The 20,123-nt window shown below is 46.0% G+C and overlaps 1 protein-coding gene across 2 annotated transcripts in view; it reads right to left on the bottom strand.

Moving 5' to 3' along the window:
- Positions 1-302: 302 nt before the first annotated feature.
- The window catches only part of LOC120816002 (adenylate cyclase type 1), a 30,503-nt gene continuing 10,682 nt past the window's right edge, over positions 303-20,123 (bottom strand). Inside the window, exons 5-20 of one of the 2 annotated variants that reach the window (XM_040171189.2) lie at positions 12,272-12,399; positions 10,944-11,102; positions 10,428-10,569; positions 8,792-8,947; positions 5,712-5,909; positions 5,518-5,615; positions 5,361-5,445; positions 4,895-4,984; positions 4,442-4,704; positions 3,577-3,703; positions 3,091-3,240; positions 2,864-3,010; positions 2,667-2,765; positions 2,463-2,577; positions 2,234-2,358; positions 303-2,132 (exon numbers count right to left, since the gene is read on the bottom strand). In XM_040171189.2, coding sequence (XP_040027123.2) covers positions 1,731-2,132; positions 2,234-2,358; positions 2,463-2,577; positions 2,667-2,765; positions 2,864-3,010; positions 3,091-3,240; positions 3,577-3,703; positions 4,442-4,704; positions 4,895-4,984; positions 5,361-5,445; positions 5,518-5,615; positions 5,712-5,909; positions 8,792-8,947; positions 10,428-10,569; positions 10,944-11,102; positions 12,272-12,399 — 2,484 coding nt within the window. In that variant the 3' untranslated portion in view covers positions 303-1,730. The remainder of the gene's footprint in view (positions 2,133-2,233; positions 2,359-2,462; positions 2,578-2,666; positions 2,766-2,863; positions 3,011-3,090; positions 3,241-3,576; positions 3,704-4,441; positions 4,705-4,894; positions 4,985-5,360; positions 5,446-5,517; positions 5,616-5,711; positions 5,910-8,791; positions 8,948-10,427; positions 10,570-10,943; positions 11,103-12,271; positions 12,400-20,123) is intronic. The other variant, XM_078098570.1, reaches the window with a different exon arrangement.

The following is a 20,123-nucleotide window of genomic DNA, read 5'->3' as shown; positions in this document are numbered from 1 at the left end:
TTGGGGGGGGTCGCCTGTTTGGCATAACAAATCATTGTCCGCCACTTTCTGCCGCGGACAGCGACAGCTGTTATTCTAAGAGCAATAAACCAAGGTGTGAGAAAAAAATAGTTTTATAGAGTGAAACTAATGGGGTGACGGCCTGTAAAAAGTTCTATTTGTTGACCAATGAGCGATTGAGGTTTGGGGTTCACAAAGTGTAAATAGAATGACTCCGAACGGCTCATCTTGAAAATCAATAAAGCTCTTCATTTCCTCGCTCAACCACGACCCCACAGGGTCACAGCCATCGCATTTCATTATTTTATACATCAATATTGTCTTTATTACAAAATATTCAATAACCCAACTTTACACTGTACAGAAGATACAACATATTTTATAGCTTTTGGCTATTTACAAAAAGTATGATCTGCATATCAAAGTGAATATATCTAAAAAGGCAGGTTGCAATCACTGTAAGCTTATTGAGTAAGGCAAAAAACTTGTAACATGATTTATTTACACACTTGCGGATCGAGTGAAAGTCAAACGCTGATTAAAGAGGCTACAAAGATATTCAAAGGGCCTCATATTTCTGAGATTGTATCTGAGAGACGTGCTAAAGCTTGTATAGATATATATATATATATATTTATATAGATAATTTTGTGAGGAAAACTGAAAATGTGGCTGTAACAGAGCTAAAGCTAAAAAATAAAAGCTGTGGTAAACGCAGCGCGGCCTCAGAGAGGACAGCAGCTGGACGCTGTGTGCTCCCGGGAGACGAGAGAAAGGTTTAGGCTGAAGGACTCGCTTGTGCATTCGTCAAAGTCGTGTGCTTATTGTATTTTCTCTCGTCGGTGTAGGAATTCCTCCCTGGAAATCTACATATATACGTAGATAATTACCCCACAGAGGGAGGCATTCACTTTTGAGATAAAGTCCACCCAAGTTGTGCGAAAGAGCCCAAAAACGCTGAATATTTTCAACCGTGTCTCTTGTATGTCGTTAGATATGTTGAGGCAACACGAGCATTGAGATGAAAGATCTATGGAGAGCTCAATACTTTGGTTTTCTTTCAACAGGAGTGCCGTTACTATGGCTGTCGACTCTTTAAAAAAACTCATGCACTATCAAGTGTAAATATGTCTCGAAAAAGCCTATTTCATCCAGTGAGTATAAAAAAGAAAGAAGTATTTTGTGCTGTTTTGTTTACAATTCAGAGTTAACCACACATGCATACACATACTCACGAGTACACACACGTGCATGCTTACGCACACCAAAAAAGAAACAACACTGTTTTATCCTTGGCATAATCGGAGAGACTGTGCAAAAGCAACAACGTGATCAGTCTTTGTCTGGATACCGACGCACATACCCCCTGTACACGGATTATGCACGACATAGAAAACAAAGATGCGCATTATACCTGGATCTGAGGGGAACGCAGGAACGCCACCAATCCAATCCTCTTGTGTTTGAGATCTTAACGAGAGGATTTTAGATTCTGCGGCATTCTTGTCTCCCGAGAGTGGCGAGAAGTTTTATTTTTATTTTTTTTTAAAACCTCCGAGTGAGCACGATTGTCCCGTATGACCATGTAAGTTCCCACCCTGAATGAGCACATGCTGGTCTGTGCCAGCCGCTCGGGATTTACAGGAAAACACCCGGACAGCCCTGTCTTCCGCAGGCCTGCCGCCATGCTTTTTTCACTTCCTTGTTTGCGGTGAAGTCCGTTTTCCGTCCTACACCGCGGCGTCTGCGACGGTTGCGGCGGCCTCGATCTGGATCGCCGTCACCTCGATGTCCTCCTCGTCCTCCTCGCCCACGGCGGGCACGAAGGTGGAGGGCAGGCACGTGGCTTGGCTGTTCACCTGCATGCCGCTGCCCATGCTGGCGTGGGCGCTCAGGCTGGCGGCGGAGGAGACGCTGCCCAGGTTGGTCGGGACGCTGGTCTTTCCGCAGGAGTGGATCCGTCGCGCCAGGCTGGCAGAGCGGACGACCGACGAGGTGGTGACGGCGCCCACGCACTGAACCTTGCCCTCCAGGAAGTAGGTCAGCATCTCGCCTTTGCCCTTGACACTGACTTTGCCGCGGCACACCAGGTCGTAGTTGTTGTTCAGCAGGCGATAAACGTCTTCGGTCACCTAGAAACACAAAGCATGCGTTCATCTTCTCTTTTCATGGCTGACCAATTTGAAACATCAAATTCAATTAGCATTCCTTGGAAAACAAACTTGCGTAACACCTGTATCTTTCCTGGCACTCCAGTGCTGTCCATCCGACTGGCCACATTGACCGTGTTCCCCCAGATGTCGTACTGAGGTCGCCGCGCCCCTATCACCCCGGCAACCACTGGACCCACGTTGATACCTGCACGACGCATTAGAACACAGCAAACCAATGTATGCAACAGGGATTTCTATTAGTACACACTTTGCGATCGCGCTGGAGGCTTCGTACGAGGGCAGACGTACCCACTCTCAACACAAACTCATTGTACGACTGGTAGTTGATTTCATCCAGAACGTCAAACATCTCGATGGCGTAGTCCGCTATGGTGCTCAGGTGGTCATAGACCGACTTCTTGGCCTGAAGAGGACAAGTGCAAGGAGTGGTTAGTGTCACCAAACCATCCCCATATGGTCTTCATCGTGGTGCGCTTCAATGAGCCACGTCACCTTGGTACCAATGGTGGGGACGAGGCCCACAGCTGCCATGTATGTACTGCCAATGGTTTTGATTTTCTCAATGTCTTTGTAGCACTCTTTATCCATAAGCTGCAAGTCAAATGAGAACAAAATGCAGATGCCGTTCAAATCTCCCGCCGGATTGTGAGGGGGGGGGGGGGAAACAAAGCAGAGAATCTGCTTCCCACCTCGTCAAAGTCTGCGATGATCTCGTTCAGTAGTCTCAGGCACTCGACTCCCATGTTGTTGCCATCCAGCTCGATGTAGAAATCGTTGAAGTTGGGGATCGATGCAAACAGGACGCCGACTTGTGCGTAGGACTGATAGTAGAGATCCTGATGAAAGAATACAGCGTAATGGTGTCAAACACGTACTTGGGCGTCTTCTGATTCATGCTTTCTGTCTGTTTATCTACCTGTTTGTCTGCCTGTCTATTAGCGAGGCTCACCATGTTCCTGGGGTTTGACAACAGGAAGTGCTGAGCCACGTGGGCGGGCAGGAGATTGAAGAGAATCCTCCTGTTGTCAAGCTTGACTTTCTCCATGCCGTCTCTGTCCTCCTCCGCCTGACAAGCACACGCACACAGACACACACGGCCGTGAGGACCCTCGGCTGTCCCGCATTTTCACCACACGGTGTCAGCATCAAACCTGCAGACGAGCACTTGGGTACAGTACACGACAAATGCTGCTGGTTAAACGATTAGAGAGCTTAATATTCAGCAGTCCCACTTTGCCAAAGGAAAACCAGCGTCACACCCGCGTCTTTGCCAGAGAACAGTCAGCTGGCGGCTTGTGAACACAAACCCCCTCACATACCGCGGTGGTTCGCGTCAATCAAGGTTGAAATGGCAGCATTTCTATCGCACCCAACATGTATGAGGACGTCCACGCTTCCTGACCTGCACAGCCCAAAGGAAGTCCAGGCGCAGTTTGAGGTCAAGTTGCCTGGAGTGGAGGGCCAGGGCGCTGACGAAGAGCAACAGAGACAGGATGGGCTCATAGCCCCAGATGTGGAAGGACCCCCCACTGTGGAAGAGAACCAGCGGACAAGTCAGCACCGGACCGGACCACACAGAAGACGACACATGAGGGTTGAACGGACCCCCCACAGCGTCGGAAACAAAAACCTTTTACAACATTAAGCATTGATTTTTCTGTTGTTGTTTTTTTTTACCTCAAAACTAAAACTAAAAGAAGTAGAAATGAAAGCCTTCAAATGTGCTTGAAACTTTGAGTCATGCAATATTATATAACGGACTCATAACTCCATCTAAATAAAATTAGCTTTCTTCAGAAGAAATCTTCATTTCAATATCAGTATAAACTTCTGAATGATCCCTTTTCTGGGACTTATGATCAGAATCCCAGAGACCCGAATTGGCCGAGACCCCTTTGGTGCTGGTGTGTGTGTGTGTCTGTGTGTGTGTGTGTGTGTGTTTGCGATGGCAAGCGGCTAACGTGCTCCCATCATCCAGCCCACATTGTCCTTTCAAGCTTCTGATTTGGAACTAATGAGCAGATGTGCTGCTTCAAAGGGTGGAAAATGAAAGAGTCTGTGGGCTGCAGACAAGCAGAAGACTCCTCCACACACACACATCTCAGCACATGTACTGTAAATGTTCCTCCACACTCATGTTATCCATCCTTTTTCCGTATCAAACACAGAAAAACGCTGAGGCTCACAGCCAATGGGAAAAGAAAAGAAAAAGCGGCCGCTGTCGTGCGTGATCGTGCACGCTCGGTGTCGTGCTGCCAACCTCTCACCCTGCAGTGCTGCGAAAGCCGCTGAGCTCCAGCACAGTGACATACAGCACCCCCAGAAGGAGCATCAGCACCATCTTTGGCAGCCAGAAGACCCGCAGGAAAAGTGCAAGGGTGAGTGTGCCCACCACACAGGACAGGAAGGCGTAGCGGGCGCCGTCACACGGCAGCTCCTCCATGGTGTGGTTGGCGCCGCTGTCCAGGTCGATGATGACGATGGAGCTGTTGGCGTTGGCACTGCCCCACAACCAGGGCATGCAGCCCACCTGACCGAGGCAACGCAGATACACGTGGACCAGGATGAACGGATGAAGTTATTATGATAGCATCTATTTTGGGCTTTTTCCTTTAATAAAAAGCAAACCAAAGAGAAACTACAATTACAGTCCGAGGCACGGCGACTTTCTTTCTAACCGGTCGCTCGGTGGATTTGTTACCGAGGCCTTTCCCACTTACCACGCAGGCCTGGGCCACAGCGTAGATTAAGAGCACGATGAGGACGCAGAGGGCAGTGCGGATCTGGATGGTCAGGCACCCGGGGAAACACTGCGAGAAGACAACGTAGACGAAGTTGGGCGAAGGACACCATGAGGAATTGAGAATGATAAATTGTTAATAATTATATTGCCGCCGAAATATTTCGTTCTGTATAATATGTTACTATACAGCAACAGTTTACAGTATACAGAGAAAGTGTAAAAGTCACAAACTATGCAGGAGCGTTGAGGATGACCATCAACCTCAACAACAGCTGAAACCCAATGAACAGTTCAAACACAACGCAGTGAAACATGCTGACATATTTCTCCTGAGTCAGCTAAAAACAGCAGAGGGAAAAGAGAAGAAAAATTCAACTCATCAGCTGTTCGTCAGGTGTGAGGAAAAGGTGAGCGAGGAAAGGAGGCGAGCCGGACGTCTTTACCTGTTCTCTGGTGATATGCAGGTACATGATACAAGCGACCAGGAAGCAGATGCAGAAGACGAGAAGGACGAGTACCACTGTTCCCCTGTAGACAGAGACCTGAGTAACCAAGAGGTGAACGAGGAGACGGGACGGCGACACAATGTGCTGTACGTACTGTGGTATGATGAGAAGATAGACGAGGCCGAACAAGGCAGCGAGGATCAGAGAGACGACCACCGCGCTGATGAAGTGCTCGTCGGGCAGCTGGTGGTACTACGCAAGGACAAAGGCCGGGTAGACAGTTCACTGCACAGGTCTGTGTGTGTGTGTGTGTGTGTGTGTGTGTGTGTGTGTGTGAAGTAGCCTCACCCTCTGCTCGCGCTCCGAGCACTTGTACGTGAGTGTGAGGAAGTTGAGGTCCGCCGTGTCCGACTCGGTCTGGCGGGCCTCGATCAGGCGGCCGATGTAGCGGTTCACCCGGGTCCTGGGGCTGCTCTGAATCACGTTGGCCTGGTTGGCGTTGGGACGGCTCCTCAGCTTTTGCGGCGCCGTCCGCATGGCCCTCCGCTGGCGGGCATGATGCAAAATGAATAAATGAAATAAGAAGACTTCAGACTGCAGAAGTTGAAGAACAACAGTGTGATCAACATGCTGCAGGGCAGCGCTCTGTATATATGCATCGCTGGAGGAACCCGGGTGAAAAAGAGCGATATTATACTATGAGAAGAAACATCGCTGTCACACTTCACTTCATTACCGAATGGCCCCCCGCTGTGGCTGCGTGTCCTTGGCAGCTGAAGGAAGCTGCTTTGAGCGCCGCAGCGAAGCGGAGAGTTGCCATCACAGGGCGGATGTGTGTGTGTGTGTGTGTGTGTGTGTGAGCATGGTGGATGTATTTATTGTGTAACTCGTGGAATAGTGGGGGACCAAAGGTGAGCAAGGGTCACCTGTGTTCATGAGTTCATTCCCTTCCCTGCCGTTCTACATTCTTCCTTACGTCCTCTTTTCCTTCTCTGCCTCCATGACTTCTTCACTCACTTCCTCCTTTCCTTTATTTGCTTGCCTGGAATCTTTTTACTTCTTCCTTTTCTCACTTATATTCTTGTATATCTTCTTATTCAAACCTTACAGGCCAATTCAATGTATTGCTGCCTATTTGTCCGTCCTGCCTTTCGTTCTTTGATAAAATGTATTCTTCCTTATTTCCTTCCTTCCTTGCTGTGCATACTTTTCCTTCCTCCCTCTTCCCTACCTTGCGTATGCATACATATCTTCCTGCTCTGATATATTCTTCCTTTCTTCCTGCCTTTATTCCATGGTTTTGTTTATTCATCCGTACTTCCTTGTTCTCATCCTCGGTTCATCCTTTCATTCCTTGTTCATTATTCCCTTCCCCCCTCGGTCCTTCTCCTTCCTTTATCTCCTTGTTTTCGTCCCTCAGTTCTCTGTGCTTCCCTCATGCTCTGGTTTTGTCATTCACAAGGCAGCACCACACACGCCGACTTCTCCTCATATTCCATATTGCGCCCAATGTAGCACAGAACACATCATGCAGCCATGTCTGCTGCACCAAAAATCCTATTCGTCCGTATTGCTCCCCTCCGTGCCTTGAATGCATATATCTTTTCACACAATTCAAGTGTCTGTGGTCTGAATGCGAAATTAGCTTCCAGTTGTGGGTGCATGTTTGACTTTAGCCTGTCAACCCTTCTCCATTTGTCTGTCATTGTGTACTAATCGGCGTCTCAGTGTCGTCATTATCCCTGAGAGGAGACAAGTGTCAAGATGGAGCTCGGTCCGACCTTTATGCTAAATGTGTCAAACACAGATCTGCTCTACTTGTTTTGACACCTAAATAAATCATTCTTCTTATGGGAATAATTTATTTTAGAGGTGACTCCTCGTTAATGATGTGATAGTGGGATTTGTCCAAGAAATGAGAAAAAACATGTCCCCCCCCCCCCCCCTCACACACACACCTGGAAATCTGGATTAAAACAGCTGGCGCAAAATTACACAGCTGCCAGGACTCTGGGTTTCTGTTAAGCACACAAGGTCAATAAGCGCTCTGACATTTTGCCACGTGTGTGTGTGTGTGTGTGTGTGTGTGTGTGTGTGTGTGTGTTTGGGCAGGTTGTGGTATGTTGACCTATATGGCAGCAGCGACGTGCTGAGGTCCTGATCACTTGTCGTCACTCGTCACTTTGTTACTTGTTTGTTACTTGTTCGTTAGTGCACTTTATGCTTAATATTTTTCTTTTTAACTTTTTTAATATTTAAAATGTTTAACTTTATTCCCTTGTTTTATACTAACCCATAGCCTTATTCTACTAGCCCATTGCATCAGCATTTCATTTTACTTTATTTTATTACTTGTGCACTGCTGTCGGTCTACTGTCGCGCACTAACCGCCAAGACAAATTCCTTGTATGTTTGACATATTTTGGCAAATAAATGTTTCCTGATTCCTGATTCCTGATTACCATCATTTCATAGCTTTTTACAACATAGTGGATTTCCTGTGACAGATCTGTAGCTGCTATGACTTTGTGAAGCCTTTTTAATTAGCATCGAATTATTTTCTCCTGCCAATTCATCCCAGATTGAGTGTAAGCATGAACAAACATGTGAATTACTTCTGTGAGGCGGCACATTGTGTGTGTGGCATTTATTTTAATAACCACTTAATCTGACAATTGTTTTCTCGATTGATCATTTTATTTAGTACTTTGGGATTTGCTTAAATATAAAGTGCATTACAAATGAAATGTATTATTATCATTATTATTTGTTTGTCTGCGAACCGCTCGCTTTTTGTCCAATTGGCCTGAAACACCAAAATAGACCGTAAATTAATTAATTTGGAATAATGCAAAAGAGATACAAGGACAATGGATAGAAGATCTGGCTGTGCTACAAACATGACTGAAATACTGCGATGTTCAATGAACATCCGTGTGACACCGTTATGGATTTGGAGCATCTCCTGCACACGCTGATAATATCTACTGTTTGTCATATTAACAAAGTGAGTAAATCATAAAGGAATCAGAATAATTTCCCTTTGGGTGATCCGCAGCTCAGTTATGTTTGAATGATGAATCCTGTAGAGCTCAAGCTTGTGTCTCAAGCTGTGGTGTTAAGTACAATATGGAAATGTCAAGGCTTGTGTGCAATATATCTAGGAATATACAATTATTTAAAATGTTTGATATGAAGTGCTACTTAATGTCTACACAGTTCTACAGTTGTCGTTTTTATCACCACAGCACCCTGCAATGCTCAAACAAAGATTCAGGTTATGGTTTAAAGACCCAGATTTAAGGCTGTTTAGACAAACAAGCGTTTACCAAATATACTTTAACTGTAGACATTCAGACCGGTTTATCCTTCTGTCTCTATTCACGTAAGTCACAGCACAAACAAACACAGACACTGAGAGTTTATACCTTATCACCGTCCTCGCAGTTCATGACATTGGAGAAGGGAATCTCAGCCTTGAACATCTTCCTGCAGTGCATAAGCTGCACTAGTAAGTAGCACACAGTTTTGAACTTCATCTTTTTGGCTGGCTTTATATCCGAAAGAATCAATCCTGGGAATATCTGTCACCAGATAAGAAACGGGAACAAGGATTTAGTCATGATACCCCACACAGATATATACATATACATGTATGTATATGTACATATTATTTAAGGGTCTATAAATCATGCACAGATATTGGACAGCATGCACGTCCACACGTGTTCATGCACACAAACGCAATCAATTATAATCAGGCTCACATATTTCACTATGAGTAGTTCCCATACGGTCAATATCATTGGTGGTTTTGATCCTTTTAGGACTTATCTGCCCTAATTTCTCTTTTGTAAAGATATTTTTTTAGACATGGATCATAAGTAAGCGCGTTTGAGGAGATGTCCCTTTGCAGTAAGACCTGCCCTATTGGTTTTGCTCGATACACAACGTCGAAGGCGTGTTCCTGAGGAGGAGCGTGAGACACAATAGCAGAGAGGAGCAGCCTTTAAAACACAGCTCATATACTCATATATACTCATATACTCATATATACTCATATACACTCATATACACTCATATATACTCATATACACTCATATACTCATATATACTCATATACTCATATATACTCATATATACTCATATATACTCATATATACTCATATACTCATATATACTCATATATACTCATATACACTCATATACTCATATATACTCATATACTCATATATACTCATATACACTCATATACTCATATATACTCATATACACTCATATACACTCATATATACTCATATACACTCATATACTCATATATACTCATATACTCATATATACTCATATACTGAGCCGTGCAACCATCAGCTCTATTAAGCGGATTAGCAAAGTCTGCCGCACATGGAAGAAAATCACACGCAACTGGGGTGTCACAGGTTCACGCGAGACCCCACCTAACCCCCCCCCCCCCCCCCCCCCCCCTAAGAAGCGCATTGCACAACATAAAACCTGCGTTAATAAAAGAGGAGAAGAGAGGTAGAAGGAGAGGAAAGTAATATGAAACCAAGACTGAAATTCCCTCTCCAGCGGCTTCTGGCACATCTGTCGAGAGATGTGCATGTTTATGTGTCACCACTGACACACTCATGTGAGACGGACGGACCGTGCAGACTCGAGAGGGTCGATGCCGCAGCCTTTAATGCCCCCGTCCTTTGCGGTACAGGCTGCATGTGATTTTAGCTCAACGGCGAGTGTGCGAGCGCTGGACGCTCCCGCCGACACTCTATGGGCCGGTTTCTGTTCAACGGTTGGACTTCACATATCGGCACAGAGGTGAAGGTAAGTCTGTCTTTTAAAACTGGCCTTCTCTTACTTACCACATCCGTGTGTTAACGCTGATTAGCATACGGCCTGCAGAAGCTGTGCTACTGTGTCAACGCCATCCAAGTAATGAAGCGGTTCAACTAAGGCCGACGTCTTATGGGAAGTGTCATCTCAAGAAACGACTTCACACCACTAGGAATCTAAGTATACATTCAGCAGCGCAGGATTACAGTGCGATACCTTCCGTCGGTGAGATGGCACTATAAAGAAGGTTTCAATTTCATGTTTTTGGAGGAAGGCGTTCCTTTCGTGACCGTTTCCCGGCTCCACCTCATAATCTCCGTTGAGGCACTCCAGGGTGGCTCTGGTGATGTGGACTTTCCTGTGGAACACAGGCGGAGACGGGACAGGGTGACACCTCGCAGAGACCAGCAGGGCAGCTCATCCTCAGGAGAGTCTCAAAAGGAAAATTGGAAAATACTCTGTTTGGAAAATACTATTTTTATGAAGCTAAAAGTTAAACTTATGTTTAAAGTCAGACTTAGTTCAATAAGAACCAGTCAAAGGTTCGGACTGACTTTCTCATTCAATTGAACAATAAAACATGTGCAACATTCTGGTACTGTTTATAGGATTGTGTTGTAAATATTCACACCTGGCTTATTATATATTATTATATTATTAACGTAATGAGTGTGCGTGTGCGGCGTCCGTAGCCCTTGAGGCTGGTGGTCACGCTAAACGTCCAGTACTGACCCAGGTAGTCCTCCGGCCTCCATTACATTGGCGAGGGTCACGTCATTGGACCACACATCATACTGCCATTTCCTGAGGCCCAGCACTCCACACAGCACCCGACCCGTGTGCAAGCCCACACGCATGTTCAGGTTGACTTCTGTGGCCTCTGCTACTGACCTGCGGGGACAGAACGGGGGGAGTGGGGTCGTGTTTGTATTCGTATCCATGCATCTATGGAGGGGCCGAGCATTAGCAGCGTTGTGCACACGGCAACACTTCATGACCATAACGTCTCCTCTGGTGGAAGTGATGTTTCCTCATTTTAACTTCTAGTTCTTTTTAGAACAAAACGCCCGGTAATTATCAACAATATCTGCTATTTACAACAATAATTTTCAGTTGCATCCGTCAAAGTGTGGAAACAACAGACACATGAAAGACATCCTGATAAAAGTTGAGCCTGGAAGGGTGAGTACAACAACAACAACAACAACAACAACATCACTTGTGAACTCTGTAACGGTAGCTAGACTAAAGCGTCAGCCTCCACATCCTGACGGCGGCCACGTTGCCGAGCAACATCAATGAGCTACACGTCTGACAGGTTTGTTTTCACGTTTCTTCCCGTAAGCGTGTTTACACATATCAGGGCTTCTGGTTAGTTTTTAGGTTGTTTCTGCTGATTCCATTTTGTTGGATATGGATTCACATCTTTGATTTAACGTTGGTACCAAAGACCACTCTATCATCACAAACTCAAACATCATTGACACATTGTGGGAGAAGATGATTTCTTTCACACGCTGAAAGACTGACAACTTAATATGGAAGGAAGGAAGCGGACTTTGCTTTAACAGAATTAGACTAAAGGACAAAGAAGACTGCTAAGTTGAGCATTTCTGTTTAAATAAAGATTGACACTGATTAACAGGCTTCCAGTCAAATCCTGAGAGTTTCTGATGTAATCCTCCGTTGCATCTCAATCTCTCCCTCTCCTCATGCGAGGACCACGAGCTCAATGAAACAGCTTGTTTTCTTTCACCGTCAAAGCCCTCTCTATTCCCCCTCAGCCGGATGTACGCGCGCTCACTCCGATGGAATTCAGTCGCAGCCGTCATGGCCAATCAGGCCGCAGTTTGCTGCACTCGATAGAATCTGTCAACATGCACTCAGCGGAACCGCTCAATTGAAATAGGGTGATACGAAGCAATGAAAAGACTTCATACATATATTGGTATTTAGAAAGCACATTGACAGAAAGTGATTTTATTCCAGCACACCAAGTGGAACACGATGTTTACTGTTTTAACACCGCGAGGCGAAAGACGAGGAGTTTCAACACTCACGTTATGGTGTCGATCATGTCCAGGCCCATCTCCACGCAGCAGTGCGCGTGGTCGGTCTTGGGTTGGGTCAGTCCAGACACACAGTAGTAACAATCCCCCAGGATCTTAATCCTTCGGCAGTGGTTCTCCTGACGGTTACAAACGACATTGAGATTCCGTTCGTTCCTCCAATAAGGATTAGCCAATCAGTAGCAGCCTCATCTCCACGTCTACATTTCACCCTAAACAAGCATTCAAAGTAGCGAAAGGCATCACTCTTTTCAGTTTAATCAAAGTTGCAACTATGTTTTCGGAGAGCAGCCGCCTTCTGACATTTAATTATAGTTTATCCATTACACCAGTCCATATTCATCAGTGTAGTTTGTAAATGTAGCTGCAAGCTATCCGAGGTTGATTGAGTTTATGGCGTTATTCATTACCTCGTCATGCACAAACGTAAGACTGAGACCAGAAAAACATGGTGGCAATAAGCTAAAGTGACTAAACTGAGCTTCATGTGTTTTGTACGTGATGATGCTTGATTCTCCGTGCACAGAAAGCAGAGAACATGCTTTTGTCGTGCCGGCGTTGTAATCCAACGCTCAAAGGAGAACAAGGCAGTTGGAGAAGGCCTTCATGAATCCCAAACGGTCAACTCATCCGCAGGATTAAGGCCGATTTTAAACCGTTTGGTAAGAAATGTCGATATTGACACCCACATCCCAGAACATCGGCACCATTCAGCTTCAGTCAGTAAATGCCTGTGGTATAAAAATTGACCTCAATGGATGAACTGGTATTCTTGGATTGATTGTGCCTCGTACCGAAGCTGTGTGCTTTCAAAATGACCAGCGACAGCGGCGGTTGAAGGCGAAGGAGACTCACTACCGAACCCAAAGACGCCTGGTGAGAATTCAGGCACACGAATCGGAGACAGAAAGTCAGATCCGACGGTCATTGGACGAGACGCAGCACATGACGCGGATCTCCTCACGGGCCGACGTTTGTACAGCGCAAACTCTCGAGACGCTCCAAGTCCCACCAACGCTGAAGTGGTTCCCACAATGCAGCGCTAGACCAAAGGATCAATCTCACTCGAGGGAATAAGGTGAGTCACTCTCTCACTCTTTGGGAACAATAAGCAGTGGCATGAAAAGGCGGCTTACCGGTACAGCACATTATTAGAGGATATGAGCAACAGCCTGAGATTTTACCAGGGAGACCGGGTTACCGAGGACGCCTCCTCAATACCCTTTATTGTTTCCATGGAGGTAATGGGATCACTGGCCATGCATGCAGAGCACAAAGCCTCATAATTACGCACATCGATGGGCAGAAGAAAAGACGGGTGCTCTATTTTAAACATGCATGTTTAAAAAAAAAAAGAGAGAGAGCGCGATGGTAAGAGCTTGTTAGAGGCAAACATGCCTCGCGGCAGCTTCACGTGCTGCGGTCGGTGCTCAGGGGCATCGGGGCTCATGCGCCGATGTTGTTCAGAACCCTCAGTCGCAGTGAAATGAGGCGACGCAGAGAGAAGCACGTTGACTGCAAAGTGAAAGAATTATCGATCTCAAATTAGCCACTGCCTGTCACACTGAAGGTTTCCGTCACAGTGACTTCTACTTTTGACCTCTGACCCCCCCCAAGTCTAGAATTTGAGTGGACATTTGTGCCACATTTTGAGAAACCCCACAGGCGTTCCTGGGATTTCGCATCCACAAGAATCGATGGAAAGAAGAGAAAGTCAAACACTGACAACGAGATGATTTAGGATAAGCTCATTGTGGAGTACAGCGCCATTATATAACATAGGCTTATATAACATTTATAGGTTCTTGTTGTGCTGCTGTTAGACTTCATTTCGGTCTTGTCCATTAACAAAGTGCAATATTATTTTTTGTAAAAGCCAAAAATGTCCGACCATTGTTAAAAAAATGAGCAGCATCGAGTCTCATCTGCAACGCCGTTGCTTGGCTGCGCAGGGCGAATAAGACCAGGCAAAGGAAACACTGGGTTCTTCTCAGCTGTAATGGAAGCGCTGAGGTCTCCTCGGGGCGACGGCGGTCACGGTGGAGCAGTAACAGATGGCGTGGTCGGCGCTACCGGAAGCAGGGGAAAGCCCCGGTACTTACAGAGTCTCCCACTCTGTGCTTTTCCTGTGCTAATCTGCCCTGCGAGGGCTTAGGCGCTGATTCAGTCCCAAGAAGGATTACCGCCGTCATGTGACTGAGGCATTGTGGGAAATCCGGACGGTCAAGACGGGCACTGTGTGTATTAGGGACAGGTACATTTAGACACCTACTCACAATCTCCATTATGAGGGAAGCCAAAATGAATCTTTAAGATGCACATTTTGGATAATTTATGTTTTCAGTGAGGTCAGAACGTGAGCAGCAGCACGGACGCTTTGCAGAGATGGAAACCCGAAAGGCACCTCAGTGCGCACAGGGAGAGGAGAGGGAGACAAAAAGGGACAAAGAGACAAAGCGAGGGAGACAAAAGGGACAAAGCGAGGGAGACAAAAAGGACAAAGCAAGGGAGACAAAAAGGGAATCCGAGACGGGGAAGCCGAAGGTGTGTTCGTGTCTGAACGTGTTGCACTCAGTTGAGATACAATTCTTAATTCTAACTGAAAGCAATCACACTATTTTATTTCTTACATATGAGACTAAGTAAAAAAAAAGATGATCCCATCTACCATGGCTTGAATTATTTAATGTCCTCCTTTCCTCACTAAAGACAGACATGGATTCATTGCAAAGTATTTAAAGTGGGCATGCACACAAGCACTGACAGCTCCCTTTTATTGATTTGAATTGATAAGAAATAATTTATGTGCAACAACAAATGAATAATATGTCAACACTTCTTCCACCCACCACCAAACTGGTTTGTTGGAACAAGCAGGTGCTGGAGAGTCGTTAAGCAAACATATTAATATAGATTAAGATATTTCACGGATACGTCGGATACAACAAACAAACGAGTGATTCGTTCACAAAGACACCACTGCCTTTTCTGAACGTTTCATTGGAAATGGAAACCAGCAGCACCGTTGTCTTCAATGGTTAAACGTTTAAAAAACTGCTTAAAAACGTGAACGTGCATCATGCAACATCCCTAAACTGAGCAATGATTGTATCAAAAATCACATTAAGGGATATTAAGTAAATGAGTAAAAGATTTGTTTTCGCCTGAACATACAATTGTATTATTTCTAATTATGGGCAGTGTAGGATTTAGTGGCTTCGTGCTCTTTACCCGCATGAGTCCAGGTGTTTTCGTCTTTGCTGCTTCAATGTTGTAAATATAAATTATGACTTTATCTTTTCCCCAATTTTCCCGGAGCGCACAGCCCATCGTCCTCATCAGTCCAGCTCTCAAGCTGCTTGTTTGGCTTGGGTTTTAGATTTTAGGACGCAGGCGTCGGAGGGGAAACTGCAGGACTTGACAGTGATCCTTCCACCTGCTCGTGAGACAAACCCAAACAGGGTTATTGGAAGTGTGTCTACACGCAGACTTTGGTTTCTGGCAGGCAGCTGTCACTGTGTGGGCACTGAACAGTCCTTGTGCCTAATTTAAGAATGCTTTTTTTTATTAGCATCCTGAGCAGCATTTTGTTAAATTTCTCTTGGCACAGGATTTTGTGTTATATAAACCACAGAGCAGTTAGAAACGTTTACTTTGGAATGTAAATGTTTCTCGCTTCACTTTCTTCCCGTGCTTTGGGAGTCTCTGGTCTCTCTCAAGAGAATACAGTTGAAATTGCACAATCTCTCCGGTTACTCTCAACTATCTAGATTAGCATTTGTTGTTGTGTAGTAGAGTGCAATGTCTAAACAGGGACTCCGCGTTCTGACAACTGATGCTCAGGTGAATTTCTCTTGAATAGCGTGAAAAACAGTCAAAATACCCGGCATGCAAATATAGCAACGGATGAGGTCAAATCCAGCACGCATCCATGCATCGCACATGTGACTATTCATGAAGGTCACAGGGAAGGAACGAAGGGAACAGGCGACTCTGACTTGTCGGGGGAAGCGAGAGTCAGCAGATAGAATCATTCATCATTGAGCCGTCCCAGGAATGGAAACACGAGAGGACGAGAACCACAGGGCACAAAAGACACAGTTGTGGGAAGCAGGCTGCCGTGTGTCAATCACAAAGCTGAGAAACAAGGAGCGGAGGAGTCTTGAAGCTGTGATGCAGGGAGGTGTTGGGAGAGGAGAGAAAAGACAAGAATGAAGAGCTTTGTGAAAGTCTGCCATGGAAACGCACACACACACACACACACACACACGTATACAGACACGAGAGCAGAACTATTCATGTTATAGAGCATCACAACAACAATAAATGAGTCCCTCTCACAGCAGAAGCCGTCGCGTCGAGCGCCGCACAGATGGATGAAAACTCCGCCGGAGGAAGTGTTTGTGGGGTGACGGTTGGTGGGCAAATATAAATTCTCGTTGTCCCCCTTTTAAATAAATCTACTTCTTTTCTTCTTTTTTACTTTTCTCTCTTCTAATCATGAACGCTATCTCAATCGTGTTACCTGCTTGAAAAAAACAACCGCTGACGGACAAGTTCAGACCACTTCCTGTCAAACCGCACGACTCCGTGATGTGTTTTGTCGATTCTGCCAAAGTCCAAATGTGAGTAGAGAAACAGTTTCAAAGCTTCCCCGGGTTGATGGGACCTCTCACTTTTGTTCTCAGCGGAATAGTTGGCAGACTCACAGCCTGCTGGTGAGGAGTTATAATTACTCTCAGCTTGCGTTCTCGTGGGTGGTGAGAATCACTGGTGTGTGACTGGGTTCCATGAACATGTTCATCCTCAATCCTCATTTCGCCTGCTTCACGTGGAGATGCAGTGTTTGCTACGCATCCTAACCATAGACTACATACGAGGTGGACATGGCCATGTGGGGGGGGGGGGGCTAAGTAAGACCAAATGCTGAAGATGAAAGGTCACAGTTCAAATCTAAAAGGGTTAAAGTTGTATAACATGAAAACATGGACAACTCCCGGAGTGGACAACACTTCAATCCCCCCCATACCGGCGCTCTAAAGATGCTCAGCTGCTCTATTTGACTCTAAATGTTCCATGATTCACAAAATGAACACCTCGCTGTATTGATGTAAACTCAAAACTAGCCATTGACACCATAAACTCATGTTTTTTCGATGATTAATGAGGGAACAGTTGCAAAAGGGGGAGGAGCCTGCTGGCCATTAGAGAGAACCTAATGGCGCCTTTCCACCGAGCGGTATGGTACGGGTCGGGTCGGTACGGGTCGGGGCTGTTAACCATGATCTGGCGAGCCAAACAGTACCCTTAGTTGATAGGCGTGGTGTATTCCAGAAACTGTGCCAGGTACCCCAACGGAAGGGGACCCAAAAAGCGGTACGGTTTGGGTTTTTGGTACCATTCTCAACTTTTGGCAGTGGAGACACAAATAAAAGGGTACCGACCCGACCCGTACCGCACCGCTCGGTGGAAAGGCGCCATAAGTCGGCCCTTAAGAACCGGAGGTGGCCGCCGGTCCTGATGTCACGTTGATGCAGCTGTTCACTGAGCATCTTCGCTCAGGAAAGGCTCAAACTTCAATGGGACTTGAACCATCAGCCGCTTACAGTAAAACAGTTCAAAGCGCTCCTTTCCTCTTCCTCCGTATCGATACGTGCAACAATAATTAATGGCTGTTTTGTGTTATTGGTCAGCTTGCTGTATGTTGTAATGATGTAAAGTTCATACTTTATGAATACTGATGCCACCAAATTCAAAATTTAAAAAAACCTGACGACTAATCCGGAGCTTTTTGCCTCATTTCATCGTTTTCTGAATGTTACCACGGTCAATGCAACACGTCGGAGGGGACAGTGTCTTTCAATCTGGACACAGGGCGTTTGCCTCGTACCCATGAGCAAACGGCAACCTCCTACAATTAGGCCGAGAGCCAAACGCTGCAGTTCCTCCAATGGCCTTAGACATTCCGATGTTAAACTTGACGACGCGGCTTTGAGTGACAGGTGGACGGCGTCTCAGGTGGCTCCGCGCTGCCTGTCTACTTTGCTGCGTCACCTACGTAAGATCCGCTTCTTTGCCCATTTCTGGATTAGCTGGGACTTAGTCGGCGAGATGACGATGACAGGAGATAACCCTTCTCCTAAAGCTTTTTCTTCAGGTTGACATTTACTAAATGACGTCTTTGACACGCGGTGGCTAAACAATAAGAAACGGGCAAAAGTGGTAAACTATTCCAAAAAGCAAAAAAGTCATTTTGATCGAATGCCGAAAATTAAGTGTGAAATATAGCGGACGTTGAAATACTAATCTTCATTTGGGTTTGTACAAAGACGAGAGGACACTTGCTCTACACAACACTGGAGGAGGACACTGCGTTCCTGGCCCACTTCCCATCAGCTTGACAAGTCCAAAGAGTGGACAGGTGGTGTGGGGATGGTGCTGGAATGGTATTATGAGATGATGCCCGGTGGCCATGTGGTATCGCCCGCTCCGAGTCTGGAATGATAAGAGTCTGCGTGGCCACGGCGACCACACATGAGTCACCGGCCGCGCCGCTTCCTGCCAAAGGGGCTCAGAATGAGCGCCGCTTTGGGTCAGGGCAAAGCTGGAACATTTTATGACAAGTTTCACGGCTCAGCTAGCAGCCGAGCGAAGATCAGACCAACCTACTCGGTAGTAACCCAAAGAATGAGACGGATCCAATCAAAGCAGCGACGGAAGCAGACGCAGCTCAAGACGTTTGCACCTTTCTACCAGCCGAACGACTTCGGGAGACGGAAGTGAATCACTTGAAGCTAAATGAATTGCAGTTTCTTTTCAGATTAGTTGGTTTCAATAAGTGCATTGACTTGTTGACATCACTTGATTTATAAATGAGACCATCTGTGTGTGTGTGTGTGTGTGTGTGTGTGTGGTTTGCATGCATGGAATCCCATGCAGGACAAAGACAGCCTGCAAATGTCGTGCAAAACAGCAGGAAAATCAACCGTTTTGGAGACTAATTGGAGTGGGAATGACAATCATTGACAAAAGTCCAATTGATAGAGACTCTCTTTTGAGTCGGTTCTAATTTAGTGCACATACAAATAAAAAAAAGTTAAAAATAGAAGCTCCTAACACGGCCAACCTTCTATGAAAGCAAAAAAAGGGTTAGTTGTAATCCCGTGGATTAATGGATTTGACAAGGGCGTGTGCCTGCTGTAAGTGATAGAGGCCAGATTACATGTAGATAAGGCTGTAGACGGGTGATCTGCTCAACCGTCTCACCAAACTAAATATGTGTCAACCAAATTCACAGCGTTGCAGATGTCCCACGTGTCCTGGAGATATGCTTTGATCCTCATTGCCCCAATTCAAAGTAAAGGTCCAAGTGCCTGTGTGATTTTTGGAAACGAGTTATTCTGGAACCGACCGCGTCGAGATTAACCGCAGCGACGAAACACACAGTAAAAGTTTAGCCGACTTTCGGCACTGAAATCACAAAGAGCGACATATTGACAGATGGGCGAGCTGAAATCTTTATTTACCCTACATGCAAACCCGAGAGAGATTGGGACAAGGACGAGTCAGTTGTCCCTTCATTCAGTTGGTTCTCGCAGCGAGTGACGAGCAGAGGCGCGGTTTAGCCCCGGGTAAATCTGGCCTAGATTAGCGAGGTCTGTCCACTCTTCCTCAAATGAAGCACCGGGTAATCATATTAAGCATCATATGGGCTTCCAGTGTCCCCAGTGACATCATGCTAATCTGGTACAACAGTGGCATGTGCCAGCAGCCTGTGGACAAAGACACGCACACACACACACACGCACACACGCACACAGCGGCTTCCCGTGTCGAGGGTTGG

The sequence above is a fragment of the Gasterosteus aculeatus genome, chromosome 3, assembly GCF_964276395.1.
Source record: "Gasterosteus aculeatus chromosome 3, fGasAcu3.hap1.1, whole genome shotgun sequence".
Taxonomy (NCBI): Eukaryota; Metazoa; Chordata; class Actinopteri; order Perciformes; family Gasterosteidae; genus Gasterosteus; species Gasterosteus aculeatus.
This window is presented reverse-complemented; position numbering and strand designations above follow the sequence as displayed.